The sequence below is a fragment of the Mauremys reevesii genome, linkage group 10, assembly GCF_016161935.1.
Source record: "Mauremys reevesii isolate NIE-2019 linkage group 10, ASM1616193v1, whole genome shotgun sequence".
NCBI classification, from domain to species: domain Eukaryota; kingdom Metazoa; phylum Chordata; order Testudines; family Geoemydidae; genus Mauremys; species Mauremys reevesii.
In genome coordinates, this window is record NC_052632.1 from 77,373,988 (window position 1) to 77,392,992 (window position 19,005).

General features: G+C 41.0%; 1 protein-coding gene across 4 annotated transcripts in view; it reads left to right on the forward strand.

Moving 5' to 3' along the window:
- USP22 (ubiquitin specific peptidase 22) overlaps positions 1–19,005 on the forward strand; it is a 172,104-nt gene that overhangs the window by 14,820 nt on the left and 138,279 nt on the right. The window contains exon 2 of one of the 4 annotated variants that reach the window (XM_039491144.1): positions 12,633–12,727. The exons of the other annotated variants lie outside the window; for them this stretch is intronic. Coding sequence (XP_039347078.1) covers positions 12,725–12,727 — 3 coding nt within the window. The 5' untranslated portion in view covers positions 12,633–12,724. The remainder of the gene's footprint in view (positions 1–12,632; positions 12,728–19,005) is intronic. 4 annotated transcript variants of the gene reach the window in all.

A 19,005-nucleotide genomic window follows, 5' to 3' on the forward strand; every position in this document is an offset into this window, starting at 1 on the left:
CAATTATATGTTAAAGAATGGAAATCATGGAATCAGCAAAACTTCAGCCTCCTGTAAACACTCACCTACATACAGGTAGTATAAAGCCCTTTTCAGGTGTGTGACAGAGTGCTGGCTCAGCTACTGTTGCCAGCACTCTGGTCACTGTAACTCTGATTACTCTAGAGTAGACCTCATTAAGAAGAGCTGTACCTAATTGGTGGGCTGAGGAGAACTAAGAGGCCATTAGCAAGAGGATACAAAAGGCCCAGGAAGTGAGAAGGAGGAAACAGAAGAAAGAGATCTCTGACCTGCTTGCTTCAGGAGCTGAGGCCTACTTAGAACTGTAGGTGTAAGGCTGTAGAGTGTGTAAGGGTGGTGGGAACTATATCGTAAATAAATAGCATGGGGTTTTTCAGTAGCAAAAGGTCTCAACCATTTATGGGCTTGAATGGGCAGGAGCAAGCTGGCCCTGCCATATGGTGGCATAGAAGAAAGTTACTTACACACACACCGCCCCTGGCACGTAAATCTATATAGTCTTTTTGGTGAGAAAATGCAACTCTGTTGAAGACAGGGCTTGAACTGGAGAGTACGATGAGGGGCAATACAGTGGGGGTACTCTCCCCAGCTCTGTCTATGCAAGTTGCTCAGATCAGGTACTGTCCCCAGTAGCTGGTACCTGTGTTCAGAATGACATTGCTCTCTGGGTGTCCTGAGCTCGGCTCCCCCTCCCCCCTTCCATGGGGTTTGAATAAGCCCATGGGCTTTGCTGGGCACTTTGGGCTTGTTTCCCTTTCATGGGGCTCGGATGTTTTGGAAACCGTTATAACCAATCAAGATGAATGAAGCAGTTTGCATTTCAGAGCTATTGTTTGGGGCTTTTTGGAGGCTGGAGAAGGAACAGCATTGCATTGACTTCACAGTATGAGGTCTTCCTAAGCCAGGTCTACACTAGAAAAGTTTTGCTGATATGGCTATCCTGGCAAATCTTAAGTACACAGTACTTACACTGGCATAAGTGTTTTTGCCAATATAGCTTATACCAGTTTTACGAGTGAAATAAACTATACCGTGCAGTTGTGGTCACCCCATCTCAAAGAAGATGTATTAGAATTGGAAAAGGACAGAAAAGGGGCAACAAAAATGATTGGGAGTATGGAACAGCTTACGTACAAGGAGAGATGAATAAGTCTAGGACTGTTCAGCTTGAAAAAAGACAACTAAGGGAGGGAATATGATTAGAGGTCTATAAAATCATGAGTGGTGTGGAGAAAGTGAATAAAGATGTTGTTTATGCCTTCATGTAACACAAGAACCGGGGGTCACCCAGTGAAATTAATAGGCAGCTGGTTTAAAACATACAGAAGTACTACTTCACACAGTACAGTGTCAACCTGTGGAACTCATTCTCATGGGATGTTGTGAAGGCCAAAAGTATAACTGAGTTGAAAAAATAATTGGATAAGTTCATGGAGGATAGGCCCATAAATGGCTGTTAGCCAAGATAGGGACCCAGCCTTATGTTTTGGGTGTCCCTAAACCTCTGACGACACAGCAGGGAATGGACCACTTGATAATTGCCCTGTTCTGTTCATTCTATTTGTTGCATTTGGCATTGGCCACTGTCAGGAGACAAGATAGCTAGGCTTGGTGGACCACTAGTCTGATGCAGTATTGGTCAGTATGTAGGTAGAACTGTGCCTATGATAGGGTTTTTACCAGTATAGAAGTGTCCCGTGTCTCTCTCTTCTCCCCCCGCCCCCGCAAAAACAAACAAACCCTCATGCCTCTAACCAAAATTGCCAGTAAAAGTTTCTAATGTAGACCTAAATAACCATAACAACTTCATTTTGTAAATGAAAGCTGAGATTCTGAAGTACAAAATGGCTGCTTCAGAGGGATGCTGAACAAGCTCATGTGCCATAGTTTGGGAGCCCCTGGAGTACTGTAATATGGTCACCTTGAAGTAACACAGGCATGGGTAAGTGTATCAAATTCTGTATCTGAAAGACTGTTGTACTGATCTTAGAGGTGCAGATGCAGGCAGGGAGAAATGCTTTTGCTTATGGCTGTTACTATCCAGTGGCAGCCCCTGATCCAAATAGTTCCTTTTACACCAAGAAGTTCTGTTCTTTTGTTGCCATGTGTCTGGTTTTAAAAGTTGCCCATATTTTCTGATCCAGAGCTCTGCCTAATACCTATATCTCCAGGCTTCATTTAGAATATGAACAGCATGCTTTCAATTTTGTATCCAATCTCTTAGTAGAGCTAGTCCTAGAAAGGAACTCTCTTGTTCAAATAATCCTCAACTCTTGCTCTTTGGTAGCTTTCATTGCTGACCTCCATCTTGGACAAGCTCTCCAACCTTGAGTAGAACAAACTAAAAAAAATAAAGGAGCCAGTGAGATTTGTACATAAAACTAGACACATCTTATGATCTCTAGCTTGCAAACCATGTCCTCCCATATCTCATCCTTTATTCCTTGCATCACTTGCTATGTATGTCTGACTTTAGATTGTAAATGCCTCAGGGCAGGGATCTGTCTGTAAAGCACCAAGCATCCGTGGCACTGTGTAGATGGATGATAATCCTTTTTGACATTCCCAACTGACATTTCTGCAGCATCAGCACAGTGACTCCTGGATTTGGCTGTGGCTCCTCAGAGTTCGGGTCAGGGCATTATAGCCTCTGTTCTAAGAGGTTACGCTGTTCCTTTTGTGTGTGTGGTGTGGTAGAGAGAGAGAACATTTGGCTGCTAAGGAAGTCACTTATGTGCACCAAAATAGGGGCAACTCGAGTTGCTGAGCTTGGCTTGTTTAGCCTAACCAAATGAAGGCTGACAGGAGATACGGTTACTCTCTTTATAAAAGCCAGGGAGGGAGAAGAGTTTTATGTAAATTAAGGGCTAACTTAACTTAAACGGGCCATCAACAAGTTTAGGTTTGAAATTAGACTAAGGTTGCTAATCATCTAAGGAGTGAATTTTGGAATAGCCTTCCAAGGGGAGCAGTGGGGTAAAAAACCTAACTTGTTTCAAGACTGCTCTCAATAAGTTTATGGAGAGGATGGTATGATGAGATTGCTAGTAGCAAAAATCCCCAACAGCCAGAGCTGGGGGAGTAGATGGGGAGGGCTCTGAGTTACTACAGAGAATTCATTCCCAGGTGCGTCTGGTGGATCTTGCTGACATGCTTAGAATTTAACTGATCCTGTGTTTGGGGTTGGGAATGAATTTTCCCTTGGGTCACGCTGGCAGAGACCCTGGGTTTTTTTAGCCTTACTCTGTTGCATGGGGCATGAGTCACTTGGTGGATTCTCTGTAACTTGAAGTCTTTAAATCATGATTCGAGGACTTCAGTAACTCAGACAGAGGATATGGGCCTATTGCAGAAGGAGACAGGTGAGGTTCTGTGTGGCCTGCGATTTGCAGGTCAGACTAGATGGTCCCTTCTGCCCTCAGTGTCTGAGTCTGTTTCCTCAGTGTTGAATACTGAGGAGTGAGTACCTGTGTATGAGAGATTCTGTAGGCTAGGAGGAGCTTCTAAGAAATTTAAAAATAAAATTAAATAAGAATTTAAAATATTAACCCATGGTGAGATGTTCTGTGAATTTTGTTTGTGCAATACAGAATCTAAGATGATGACCATAGTGGGGGATGTGTGTGTGTGTAATCTTAGGTTTTTAAAAAAAATCTTATGAATTTAGCACCAAGAAATGGTTTTTCTCTGGGCAGACCATGTGCCAAGAATTGTTGTGCAAGGCTGGAGGGAACCAAGACTGCTGTATTCCACTATCTAAATCTGGGTCTGCATTCTGTTTCCCAGAAAAAGTAATTAGTTACATTTATATAACTGTTCTACCAAGCAACTCTGCAAGCAATACTTAGAACATTAATGTGGATTTTAAGTCACTTAAATGTTCAAGGTGATATAAAGATATCAGGCATTGAAGGTATTTATCTACTACCTTGGTATACTAAATGCATGTGAAAATGCAGACTTCCTTAAGATACCCTGGTAATGATTTCAAGAATGATGTGCATTTTTAAAGACTTATTTTAGAGGAATGAGAGTTTATCCTAGTCTCAAGGACTGATACTAATTTGAAGGCTCTTCCTGAATCATAGGATGTAAAGATGGACAAGGCTTATGAGGTAACTTAATCATGTTTGTGCCACCATAGGATTGTTCCCTAACATACTTTTTTTGTGCTTTATCCAGCGTAGATCTATATTATACAGTGATAGGCCACTATCACTTCCCTTGGTGGCTCTTCCTGTTAAGGCTTTTGCTAATGTTTAATGTTTTAAAATTTGCCATTACAGATGAATCCAGTGTCTCTCTTTTAATACTTCATTATTACCACTTTCAAAAGTCTCTCAGCAAGGTTAAGATTCAAATTTGTGCATACAAAGCAATCTGTTTTAACACTTGCCTGCTTTATTGCATCCTAAAATGAGAAGATGGTTGTGCGAAATCTAGACTGATTTAAATTCCTTAATGATTATGTGGAGTAGTTTTGTTTCTGAGGGACTGTATATCCACTGAAATATTGCCACTTTAAAAATAAAGTATATGGAGCTCTGATGAAACAGAACTCTAATGAAACTGCTTCATAACATTGGCTAATCCTCAATCATCCCTGCAGTAAATATTTTACAGGTGGGGAAACCTGAGGGAATAAGGTTACAACTTGCCAAAGGCTGCAGAAAGAGCACGTCATCATTGGAACACAAGAGTTTTAAACTTAGTTTTATATTTTATCCCAAGATTCAGAGAGGGCTCCAATACCAGGCAGGTGTTTTGTCTCATTCTCTCCCCTCCCCCCAAATTTAGTAGACCGAGAGCTTGTCTACATAGGGATACTCAGGGAAAATTAATCCAAATTAATTAAAGGTGTGAAATTAAAGTGATTTAGGTAAACTGCAGTAAACTTCTGTGTGGGCATTCTTACTCAGAATAATTTACTTTAGTTTGATTTGATCCTGCAGAGAAGTCATAATCTTGCAAATACATCTCCAACAATGTTAAAGGGAACAAAGGAAAATATTGGTTGGGTAATTCCTTTTATTCCCCCTCCCCCCCTTGTATTAGTGTTGTGGTAGCAGCATTATGGTATATTACGGTTGAGGAGACACTTGTGTGATAAACTGCTGTCTTTTCAGGTGCTTCTAGGGGCTTGTCTGTATGCAAACCTTAACCAGTTTAAATAACCCATTGTGTGGGCTACTTTTAGCAGTTTAAGCCTGTTGTTGGTCAGTCTAGTTTGCCCCTGTAAATTTAATCTAAATTGATAAGCCAGGTTTAAATCTATTTAAAGGTGATTACATACAAAGCTGTACCAGTTTAACTAAACTGATTTTAAAGTTGCATCTCTAGTTATACCTGTGTGTAGACTAGGCCAAACTAGGGTAACATCCTGTGCTTGCTTGTGGTTCAAACATAATCTTCAAAAGGGATAGAGGAAGCCTGCTAAAGTTACCTGAAGGTGTGGGGAGGGGATGGCCTTCATATTTTCAGAAATTATTCCGATACTGGCTGGCAATTTTTAATAGTTCAGAGTGAAGATTTCAAAACTGGTTATGCAAGTCTCTCTGTGAGACATGGATACACAACAAAATCTGAAAAAAATGTTTGGAGGAAAGTGCCATGCAGTGCGTAGTATGGCCTACCTTACAAAGTAAGCCGGTTTTTGTTTCCTGGTAGTCTCTGCATTAAACTAATAATGCCCTCCCCTGCATGAACCCCTGAATCTCCCTGCCTTTGTCAGCAGGAGCAGGAAAGAATCTACTGAGTGTCCTTCATGTGGGAACAAATGATATAGCTAGATTCTTGCTGGAATGTATCAAGGGAGACTATGCCAGGCTGGGGAAGACTCTTAAGGAAATGAAGGCTTAGGTGATCTTCAGTGGGATTCTACCTGTAACTAGAGGAGGAGAACAAAGGCAAGACAAGATTATGGTGATCCACAGATGGCTCAGGCAGTAGTGCTATAAGGAGGGTTTGGGGATGTTTGACCACTGGGAGGCATTCATGGACAGAGGACTTTTCTCATAGGATGGTATCATGAGATTGCCTACATGGCATTGTAAGCAATCTCCAACTACTAGCAGCAAATATCTCCAAAGGCTGGTGATGGGACACTAGATAGGGAGGGTTCTGAGTTACTACAGAGAATTCTTTCTCAGGGTGTTGCCTACATGCTCAGGGTCTAACTGATTGCCATATTTGAGGGTCGTGAAAGAATTTTTCCCCTGGGTCAGATTGGCAGAGACTCAAGGGGGTTTTCATCTCCCTCTGCAGTATGGGGGCAAAGGTCACTTGCAGGTTTAACCTAGTGTAAATGGTGGATTATCTGTAACTTGAAGTCTTTAAATATGATTTGAGAACTTTAGTAACTCAGCCAGAGGTTAGGGATCTATTACAGGAGTGGGTGGATAGGTTCTGTGGCCTGCAATGTGCAGGAGGTCAGACTAAGGTCAGAAGGGATCATCATGATCATTTAAAGTATGAGTCAAAGATGACATTGGATGGGGCCTATCAGGTTTGGTAGGCTTGCTAGAGGTTAGTGAAGTTGACTGTGGGGCCTGAGCCTGAGTATTATTCCTTACTCTGCCACTGACTTTTCTGTGATCTTGGAAGAGTTACTTAACTTTCTCCATGTGCCCGTTTCCCCTTTTGTAAGATGAGGCGAACACCTAGCTTTGTTTGAAAGGCTCTATAAATGCAAAGTAATATTTACTGGGTGATAGTACCTTAAATTTTAAATGTTGCACATTTTCTAGGACTTTCATGTGCAGAGGCCAGAGTATACAAAACTTGTTCTATGGCGTGCTGTCACTAGAGCATACTTAGATGTATGTTTGTGCTCAAACAACCTGCCTCTCCTCAGATTTTTTTAAAAAATTAAAAAACCCAGGAGTCCAAAGTGCCTATTCTCTATGATTTAATTAGGAGGAGGAAAATCTGTATTTCACTTAGCACTTTATTTTAGTGAATCAAATAAAGTGACCAGTATTTTAAAGAAACCAAAATTATTTATTAACACTACCCTCTAAACCTTTTCACATCAGCCTGGCTACAAGTTTTAAAAAATAATTGTTCATGCTAGTAATGTATTTTCTAATAAAACTCAATTACAGTATTTTATAGAAGTTTGGTTTAAAGTATCTGGTCCAGATTCTCACCTGTGCCCAGTTTTTGTTGGGTGCACCAGAGAGTGAGGGGGTTGTAAAATAACTATATATGGTTCTGCTCTGGCCCTATCCTCAAGGCTGCTCTGGCCCAGTCTCAGGTCTTTACTAAACTGTGCTAGCTGGCTGTCCCCCCAGGTGGCCAGTATACCAGAGGGGGATAGCTTGAGAGCAACAGCGTTCCAGCAAAACACCCCCCCGCCCCCCATACATTGTTTGGAAGAGAGGTTACATAGGAGATAGCTATGCTTGCTCCACACCATGTATGGTATCTGCAGTTGACTGGTTAAGCTGGTATTCTGGTAACTCTGTGCTGCTGCAGCAGTGCAGAGCACCCAGAGCAGGGGTTGAGGAAAAAATCTCTCTCGCTGTTTTAGAGAAAAGGGTGTAAAATGTAGGACCTACCCAGAAAGCCCTGCATACTTATGTTTAAAATCAAATAGTTAAAATTAACACTTCCCTGCACTATTGAAATGATGTTATGTTACCATATCTTGCATATAGGGTCAGAACAATAACATAACTTCCCAGCCTGAATACTGAGCAAATATGCTAACTTCTGATATACTATTCAGCAGTGAAAACCACCATTGGCAATACTGAGATTGATCAGCTTTGAAAAATAGCATTTGTCTCTGGCAACTGAGTGCTTTGTTTGTCAAATATTTTTTAAAAATATTTATAGTTGTCTATTTTTCTTAATACCATCTGAAATAAAACTTCAGAAGCTTCTCTTCCCAAAGACACTTAATATATGCAATCAATCAGGTTGACAAACACTGAGATTTGAGTTTCTATTGGAGCAGAACACAGCTTTTTCTTTTGTACAGTAGTTTCATCAATGACCAGTGTAACTCCAGTCCGTACCACATGGTGTGCTGACTTTTCAGGCCTAATGTTGGCTCACCTCATTGCTCCAAGCTACTCCATACACAAGAACAAATTCATTGCTTCAAGTTAAGATTTTGGAAGAAGATCATTTACTATGTGCTTTCTTTGTTGTCAAGAGTAGATTCTCAAAGGTCCCTTCTGGTTCATGAAACAGCAGAGTTTGCACAAAAGGACTAGTTGATGCCTGATGGAATCTCTGTACCCTGAAGCATTTTTGAAACTTTGTCTCTTGCTAAGAAACCCTTCCTTAGATCAGCTGCCTTGCTTTTGGGTTAGGATCTAGATTAGATTTTGAAGAACTAACTGCTTCGTGAGGCCCAAAGAAAGAGATGCTTTTCAAAGTAGACTCTCAAACAGACAGCCCCACTGTGCTTGCTTCTTTCAATGGCAAACTTTATCTTTCCTGAAATCTTTGTTTTAGCATGAATGTAATCTAGGATAACAAAATATATTATGCAGATTAATTTCCAATTTTTTTCTCTTTGGGGCTATTTGTTTGATTGCACTATCCCAGAAACATTTGGGACAGAATATTCTGACAGTGCTACGCAATGGGACCATTCACTTGCCCTCTCTTGCAGAGATGGGCTGGAGTGTTGTCTCCTCAAAGCTTCCTGCCAGCCCAAGGTCATTCTTCGGTGTAGTGGTGCATAGTGCTATTGAATAGACTCTTAGCTAGTCATATAATATAAAGGATTTAGTTATCTGTGCACTTCGGTGTGAGTAGTAATACAGAGTTAGAATTTCCTTTTAATTATGCTATACAATACTGTATCCTTTCATGTCGGAATTATTTGATTATTTTGTTGGTCTTAATATGCGAACTGTATACTTAAATTTGCCAGTTGCCGTTATTGCTTCTGTACTAGCCAGTTGAAAACTTGTATTGCTTATCAGGACTCAACTTCCCCCTTCCTCCCATGTCTATATATTCGGATAACTTTCTGTTACCTGAAATTCAGTTCCTATAATTATTTTTCATATATATTCTTCTTTCTTAAAGCTTCACTTAGTGTTCCTACTGCACTAGCTGTCGCACTGCTTCTTGCCTAAAGGTTATTAGTTGTTGCTTATGGTTTTAGCAAACATATGCATTGCTCACTCTCTCTCCTCTTAATTTCTCTTTAGTCACCCAACCTTTCAGGCCTGATCATTGCTCTGTATTCCAAGGTTGTAGGTGTTAATCTTGTTGCAGACTAGAGTGATAATGCATTGCTGTCACAGAACCAGCACATGCTTTAGCCTGCCTCTTGCTAGATTTGGTAGTTATATGCTATACTGGAGAAAATTATTTGAAGAGTCCCATAGCCAGAAAGCTAAGCTGTAAAACTAGTGCAATCAAAACATTTTTATGCAATATGAACGTTCTGGCTTTAGTAAAGAACTATTAGAGTGAAACACCCTGCTGCTGTACTAGTAAAAGAGAGAGAAAATAATGTAAAATTATGGTTTGTCCCCCTAGGAAAGGTTTATTTATATTTTGGTGTAGGGAGGGAGGAAGGCATTTAGATTCAAGGAGAATAAGCATTTTCCCGTTCCCTGCTTTTTAGTAGTACCTTCTGCGGCAGTAAATGTTGTGGAAGGGTTATATTTTCTTTGCTAACTTGTATACTGATACCCAGCGTGGTCAGTCTGCAGCACCTTCATTTGCTTTTCCTTGTGGCTCTTCTTTATATTTTTTCCAGATGAAAGGAGGATACAGTTTTGTGAGTTTTCTCACTTTCAGTTCACAGTGACTAAGCATATCCAATCACTGGCCAATAAAATAGCTAGTTTTCATCATGCAATATCTATGGTTATGAATTTATTTTGTAATACTTATTGCAGTAGCACTCTGAAGTTCCCAGTTGGAATTGGTACTCTATTGTGCTAAATGCTGCACAAATACATGCCCTGTCCCTGGGGATTTACAATCTAAGGCTTTAATCCTGCAAATACTTACTTGTTGGGCTAATCCAGTGTGTACAGTGGTATTTGCAGAATCAGGCCCTGAGAAGGGAAATGACATAACAAAGGTTGAGGGAAGATGGTCTTAGCCATATATTGTCAACTAACCCTAATAAGTGCCCTTTGAGCTGTCATTAGCTGTCTGAATTGTCTTTTGAACATTGTGGCAGAGAGGTGTTCAGTAGAGCTCTGAAGAGGAGATGGGTAGTGGCATTCTGGTACTGGAGCAGGGGTCCGCAAGAACCATAAGTGACTTCGTCTTGAATACATTTTGAGAGTCAGGATAACTCTTGGAAAAACAGGATCCTATAATCAGTGTCACTGCTTGGTCACCAGTATTGCAACTGTGACTGAAGTGAGTTGTCAGGCAGCGTATAGCTAGAAATGGAAAAAGCATACTGTTTTATCCTAACTGCCAGGATTCTTTAGCAGCCAGGTGTGTGCATTTCTGATGAGAATGTCATTGCCTTTGCACTACTTGGAGGTAATCCCTCTAGGTCAAATTCAGGCAAAAGGGTGTGGTGGAGAAGCTTTCTGTAGCTCTACCTATCTTATTACTCCGGGGGAATTCTGCGCCACTATACAAGCACAGAATTAATGTCCCCTGCAGATTCCCCTTCCCTCTCCCCTTAGAATAATTGATTCTGACAAGGAGGTGAAGGGAGGCTGCAGTTATACCTTTTGCCCACCAGGGTCTGATGTGGTGCCAGAAGAGAGGGCAGCTGGAGCAGCCAGCTGCAGAGAGGGAGGGGGCAGAGCCTGCTTTCCTCACAGCACCCTGCTCACAAGCCCCGGGGGAGGATGGACAAAGCAGGGCACACAGGGCTGCTGGGTGTGTGTGTGTGTGTGTGTGTGTGTGTCTCTCTCTCTCTCTCTCTCTCTCTGAGACCAGGGTTCAGAAGGGCGAGTAGGGGAGACAGACTGGGATGGGGGTACAGGAACTAGTGGGGTGACAGCATTAAGCCAGGGCTGAATAGGAGTGAGGGTGCAGGGGCACATGGGGACAGGGCAGCTATGCCCGGCTGAATGGGAGTGGGGATGCAGGGACGCATGGGACGGGGCAGCTAAAAAAAAAAAAAACCCTCTTCCATACTTCTCCCACCCACACCCACCAGCTCTCCAGGTTCACTCCCAGGCTCCTTCTCAGCAATTGCTTCCTTCTCCCTCAGCTCCTCCATTGCCGCTGATTCTCCCAAGCCTTTGCACTGCTTCTAAGAGGTGCTGGAAATACATTTCTGTATTGTACTTTAAATGAATTATTATTCAGTTGTGTATTAATATGCCTAGTAAGGAATCTATTTGTCAAAAAACATTTCCTGAATTTTTGTTTTGTATTGCTACAGACATTCTTGCTGACAGGTATTTTGAAATAAATTACCAAAATAACAAACTGGCATGATTATATTGTTTTTACAAAAAAAGTATGCAGATTTTTTAGCTTTTTGGCACAGAATTCTCCCAGGAGTATTTTGTACACTCCTCCCCTCCCCCATTTTTTCTTTGCATCTTAATTGTGTCTCTCCCAAATTATAGCAACCATACTATCATGTTAGCTAAGCAAGAGGTAGGAAGGATTCATTTTGGAGTCAATTTAATGCAACTAATTACTTGGCAAGTGTTGCTTTTAGGCAACGTAAAGCATGTTGCTCTGTCATGGTGGACTGAAACAATACTCCCTGATTCTCCCTTCTCTGTTGCAGGCCTAAGGACCATATATTTATTTGTCTGTCAAGCACTGTGCACATTTGGTGCTGTATAAATAAAACAAGATCAAAACTAAGCGGTGTGTCATGTACAGCATTGCAAAGCACTGCTAGTAAGCTATGAGACTGGTCATCAGTTTGGATCACACTGATATAATTGCAAATTACCAGCAGAGTTAAATATTTTAATTCCTTAAGATAGCCTAATGCTCCTGCTTTGAGCACATAAGTTATTATAAAGGATGTGCATTTCCCATCTTCTTGTTTTGCTAAGTGAAGGACATAATCATTGATTTAACAAATAAAAATGTTTCCCCTCACTTGCACAGTAACACATTCATGGTATACTCATGTTTGCATGATGCCTTGTTGCTATTGGCTTATTACTAGCTGTGGCAGAATATACCCCTGTTTTCTCTATTGTAATAATCTTTGTACAAGGTATGTCTGGTGAGGTATCACTTGAAAACTCATAATTTGCTGGTCATTATTGTCCTGGTGTGGCAACATTGTACATGAAGTTATAAGATGCCACTATGTGGTGGTGCATGTTCCAAACTATGGCCCTGCCCAAACAGAAGTTGGCAAACGGGTCTTTCTCAAACAAAAGACTGTGTGCTCTGCTTAATTTGCATTTAAGCCATAAACAGAGTCATCAAGCCAGTTCCTCAGAGACAGAAGGCAAGTTGACACTTCAGCCAGATGTAAACAAGACCTGCTAAATGGCTATTCTTTGACAGGAAAAGGGGCAGGGGCAAAAATATCTACATCTTAGCAAAGAAGCAGCATGGAGTTCCCTTCCACACAGACTGGCTGTTGCCTTTACTCCCAGCTGGAAATGCTTCTGAGAGTAGGGACAGGATTATAAAAAGAAGTAAGGGCAGACACCCCTCCTCTTCTCTCTTTGTCCATCCAGTCACTGCACAAGAAGGGACAAAGGAAACAGCCATTAGACAGAGGAAAGGGTCGTGGCCAAAGAAGTTTGGCCAATAAGACTGTTGAAAACACATGGTGAGCGAAACTTTGCTTTGAATTTAACATAGTTTGTTAAGGTAGGCATTAGTTGCGTTTATCTTTATTTTTCTTGTCACCATTTCTGACTTATGCCTCATTACTTGTATTCCTTTAAAAGATACAGCCATAGAGCACTGTAAAGGGCACCCCAGGTTGAAGGGCACAGGTGACACAGCTACTCGTTAGTCTGGATTGTACTCTGGGTATGGCACGTTAGCCTTTGGGTTTTTCTCCATCCTGTGGATTCCAGAACCCAGACAGTGCTACCCTTCCTTTGGAGGTGACCTACACTGCTCTTAGATTTTGGCTCACTGCAGAAGGCTGAGGTCTTTATAGTACTTCCAGACCATGCTGACCTGCCTGTGAATGAAGGATTGGGTTTGGGTCTCATTATCCTAGCACTTGTCTAATATGTTAGACCTTTTACTTGACCTTTTTGGCAACCATATGAACAAAGATTAATTTAGAAGGTATCAAAGGGTGGTCTTGTCTACATGGGTGTTTTTGTGTACTAAATTGTTTAATTAAAATGTCCTGCATCCACACAATACAATTCTTTCAAATTAACTGCCCAATTTTTGCTAATTGGATAATCCATTTTCAAAGTGAATTAAGTTAATTTCAGAATGAGTTAGTGTGAGGGGAATAAAGCTTTGTGTCGACGCATCTGTATTTCGGATTAACTTTTCAGCCCTCACACCGCTATTGCGCGCTGCATTGCTTCACAACAGAACCAACCCGTCTATTTTACCCGTGTCCTCTCTGCTGCTCTGGGGTGATGTTGACTGGATATCACCTCCCTATTTAAATGCTGGCACTTACCCAGGAGCATCCTATTTGGCATTCCGCACTCTTGAAGAGTTATAGCAGCCATGAATCATGCATTTGTATGCAGCTGTGCTGAAGTCATGGACTTGAGGAGAGGAGACAGTCCAGCCTGCCTTAACAGCAGCCGCTATAATATGAAGATATACAAGTGGATAGCAATACAGAGGACCATTGGGGTCACTCACGGGACGCTTCTCAATGCTGAAGTAAAGGAAAAGCGCTTCAGCAGAATTATGAAAAACCAAGGAGAGGGACAGAACTTCTGGAAGTTCTCCAAATATCTGCTCCCACTTTGAGGAACTGGATCGGATTTTTGCCAGTGAGACCACCACTGAATCATGTTATGCTGTAGACAGCGCCACAGGCACAGAGGTGAACACAGTTCCCAGTCAGGACTCTGAGGATGAGGCAGTTTCCTCTGAAGCCAGGATCTCTTCCCCAAACAAGAGCCCAAGGCAGACGTGGAGGAACAAACCGTTCCCAAAATCTAGGTGGACACCAAGCCTGATTATGATGGGAGGGAACCTCTGCCAGTGAATTTTTTATGGTGGTGCATTACAATATAACTGTACAGGTGGCTTAACAAACTTTTGTTCTATGTGCCTAATGGATGCTGCCACTTTGTCGGATGTGAAGAAAGAGCCTTTCCAAGTTTGCTCTGCTTCCAGCAGCCCCTCCCCCACATGCCCAAAATGTCCTCCACACTGGGAATATCAGCTCTGCAGGAATTATTTTCCACAGCCTTCTGCTATGCCAGCCTCCCAACCCCCTTTTCCTGGTCCTCTTCACATTCTCTCCTCCCCCCTCCTGGTTGACCACTCCTGGTCAAGCTAGTGGCATCCAGTGGTTTTTAAATAATAAAAAAAAAACCCTTGAAATGCAGGAACATTTATTGATATGTCAGTTACAGGAAAAACCATGCAATATAAAAATACTTGCTTCACAATTTGAGCAATCTCATGAGATTTCAGCTATATTAGCATTTTATGAGGGTATATTTCCCAAAGTGAGACATCAAAAACACACAGGTGGGGGCCTTAGTCTCATCTGTAAACAGATTCTCAGCATTGTTAACCCCCTAGGTTCTGAACAACTACTACAGAACTTCTGTTTATTTTTTCAGTGCACTTTGTACATGTTTGCAGGTGATATAAAAGAGAACTTAAGGCAAAGATAACACTCTATTTAGGTATGCAGCCTTTTTGGGGTCACCTGTAAAAAATTGTATAAGTACTGTTGCCTTCCTGCCCTGGAGCAACTCCCTGAAATAGAGTTTGAGAGGGAGAATGGAGGAATGCAAGGAGCTCCTCCTGGTGTGTGCAATGAACTCTGCCTAAAGAAGCAACAAAATATGCAATCCCCTGGATTTTAAGATTCCAAGAATAAGTTTATATTTTACACTTCTCTTGCACCTTCCCACCTTAACAAATGTTCATAATAAATACTTGATGCACCCTGGTGTGCTAGCCAATATGCAAGTCCTGTTTTTACAGATGAGGAAAATTTGAGATGTAGAGATTGACTTGTCCAAGTCTCACTGTGAGGTCTGAGAAAAGAGCCCAGATCTTGTGACAGCTGATCATGTGCTGTAACCACTACAGTAGAACCTCAGAGTTATTAACACTAGAGTTATGAACTGACCGGTCAATCAGACACTTCATTTGGAACGGAAGTATGCAATCAGGCAGCCCCCACCTCCCCACCAAAAAAAAGCAAGTACAGTTCTGTGTTAAACACAAACCACTTTTAAAAAAAGGAAAGTAGCGTATTTCTTCTGCATAACGTTTCAAAACTGTATTAAATCAATGTTCAGTTGTAAACTTTTGAAAGAACAAGCATAAAGTTTTTTGTTCAGAGTTACGAACAACCTCCATTCCCGACGTGTTCATAACCCTGAGGTTCTACTGTACAGCCTGCTTTGTCTTGTGGTAATATTATTAGACAATATAAGTCTTTATACTGCAATAGCTTACTGATTTCTAATATGTGCAGTTTATCCAAGTCCTTCCGATATAAATATTTTATCATCCTCTAAAAATGAGTTTCTTCTGTCCTCCAATTCAGCCTCCTGTTTCACTAGTACTCATTTTTCTACTTATCTGTTTGCCTACAATAATAATTACAAGAATCTTCTAAGACATGTTATGGTGCTGGACTCCATGTAGATTCCAGTTATTAGCAACCCCTCATTTTCCACCCAAAAGTGGCTATTGTGGTTGCTACATAAGCAACGAATAAGTAGCCAATAAGCGAAAGGCATTGTTTTCAGGCACATGCATATGTGTATGAGTGAGAGATGATACATAGTGATTATAGAAGCTGGGCAACTGTTTTAGGTTTGGATTCCGTGTTGAAAAATTAATGTATAATCCAAGCATATCATAATTGTTTACATTGTAAGTAGAGCAAACCTAAATCTTGGTATACTGTGCATCATATATTTCAATGGTTCTCAAAGTTCTGTGCTAGTGACCCATTTCACATAGCAAGCCTCTGAGTGTGACCCCCACTTATAAATTAAAAACGCTTTTTTATATATTTAACACCATTATAAATGCTGGAGGCAAAGCGGGGTTTGCGGTGGAGGCTGACAGCTTGTGCCCCCCCCCATGTAATAACCTCTCGTGACTCCATGAGGGGCCCTGACCCCCAGTTTGAGAACCCCTGATGTGCTTAGTCAATGCTCCACATGTGAGACAGTGAAGGAGCACACAATTTTATGAACAGAAAGTGTTTGTTTTAAAATAAAACTAAAGAAATGAAAATTTTGCCATCTTTGCAGTTGCTGCTCCTGACCCTGGTTTGCCCTGACCTCGTGCTCCTGTAAAATGTTACTGTACGTCCATTCTTAACAATGTCTCAATCTGTTTCACACCGCAAACTTCTCAGATGCTTGCACTTGCTTAGCACCAGGCTCACACAGAGACTTCAGAACCCTAACTTCGTCAGTGAGAGACAGCTCCCCATGTTTGCTGTGCAGGCTCAGAGCCCAGCATATTGAGTGAAGGTAGGACCTATCTTCTTATAAAGTTGCTAATAGGTGGCATGCCTGTAGCCATTATCCATATCCTATTAACATCAAAGTTAATAGGACAGAATTGATTCTTGGCAAAATGTTTCTGTTCAGTGAAAGTTGTTAATATTGGGATTGGTATTAAATGGCATCTACTGTACTTGCACCTCTCTCTCTGACAAATTACAAGCAAAAAAATATTAATCTAGGCCTAATCACCTAATCAGTTCCCTACCATTACAGGTACTGGCATTGGTAGAACCTTGGTCTCTCCTGTTCCCTAGCTGTAGCACATGTCAGTTCAGTTTCCTGAAGGCTAAAGTGCTTTAGTGTAACTAAAGTCACTGGGCTCATCTTAGGGGTACATGGGTGAACTTTAGTGTCCTGTGATATGCAGCAGGTCATACTTGATGATGTAATGGTCCCTTCTCATCTGAAACTCTGTGTTAGGCCTTGTCTATACAGGAAACTTGCTCCAGTATAACCTAAGGTGTGAATTTAGACCAATAGTTAAACTGGTGCAAACTCCTGTGTGGACTCTTGTTTTGGTTTAAGAGTGGCTTAATTCTGTTTAGCTTAAATTGATTAGGAATAGGTTAAAGTTTAAACCAAAATAAACCTCTTAAACGTGTGTGTGTGTGTGTGTTCACACAGGAGTTGGCAGCCGTTTAACCATGGCCAGGTTTACGCTAGGAGCTCATTGCAAGTATAGCTATTACTAGCATACTGTAATGACAAAGCACTCTTAGTGTGGGCGTACCTTTATACTGGCAAAACTGTGCTTTACCAGTGTAACTTACTCCAGCCATCCCACCTCTCTGAGTGAATGAGGTTATCCCAGCAAAAGTGCGCTTTTGCTGTTATAACTCTACGCTAGGGGTTTCTGCTGACACAACTGTGTTGATCGGATCATGCCATTTCACATCCCTGACCAATGTAACTATGCCAGTAAAAGTTTGTAAAGTAAACCTGGATTATCTGTTTTGCACTAGTATAACACTTTCCCATGTAGACAAAGTCTTCTTGCCTAAGACCTCTTGCTTCCAAGAACAACTTTTGTTTAGAGAGTATCTCCATATCTTCTTCGTTTGGCTGATGGAAAGCCAGTTAGAAGTAATGGTTTTTACATCAGAAAATCAAGTGAGTATACCCTTCCAGGGAGCAACAGTTTCCAAGGGGAAGGGTTAGTGTACATGTTTCAGTCAGCACCTGTGAGGCAGTGTTGGAAGCTTAACCTTGACATTATTATATATCTCTTTAAAATTAGTAGAAAAAAGTATATGCATGCTAAAAGTACATTGGTGTATTTGTAAATAAAAGGCCGAGGTTTTCTTGGCTCTTTCCAAGGGTCTGTCTTTTTTAATTTTTGCTGTCCTCTCTCTGGCCCTCCATCCTAGTTTTGGCCTGGCTGGGTAACAGACTTCTGGGAAAAGTTCTGAGGAAGACCGGTATATCCTAGATACCTAGGTATTTGATATATACATCACTAATAGTGTCTTTAAAAAAATTGATACAGTTTTGCTAAATAGCATGCATGGCAATCAGATACTGTAGTTGGTTGGCCTATGTATTATGACAAAAAGGGAAAAATCTCCACCCAAACTCTTCTTAATCATAAAAGAACAATAGGGTTTAAAACTATATTATCATGAAAGGGCTGTTCATGCTAATCAGAATGCAGCTATTTAGTAACGGTACAGTGAACAATAGTTACACTACTGCATTAGCATCTATCATGCAATGATTAAACCCGCATCAGTCATTTGGTTTGTTAAACTAGAAAATAATTGTAATATTCTTGTAAGATTGATGTCTTGTTTAGAAATAAAGGTCTCTGCTTTGGCTTGGTATCTGTCTCACCAGCAGAAACTAGTCTTCTGTGACAGTGCTTCTCTCCCTTCTCCCCCCAGTGATATCTCTAAATTGTAACTGTTCTATTATGATTATTAATTTATATGACACCATAAGCTTGCATGGGGTTTTACAAACACAGTGAGATGTATATCTGCCTCAGAATTCAGTTGAGATCACAACTGAAGAACCCAGTAAAATCTATGGATAACTAATATTCAAAGCAGTGGAGAATGTTTGTGTTTTTTTTTTTTTTTTTTTTAATATTTTCAAAATTTCAATTAACATAAAGGTCTAAATTAAATCAACAAAAATAAGGATTCAGTTAAATTTGCTGTTCTATCCTTTTTTCACTCCATTGTGCATAGATACTACATTGTGTTTTATGTAAGATCATCCTCTGTTCAGCAATTCCTCCCGTTACTGAGGCCTGGTCTACCCTTGGGTGGGGGGCAGCGCAAGCTAAGTCTATCTAAGTTATGCAACTTTAGCTATGAAAATAGCGTAGCTGAAGTCAATGTACTTAGAGCTACTTACCGCAGTATCTTCACTGCGGTAGGTCGACTGCTGATGCTCCCCCGTC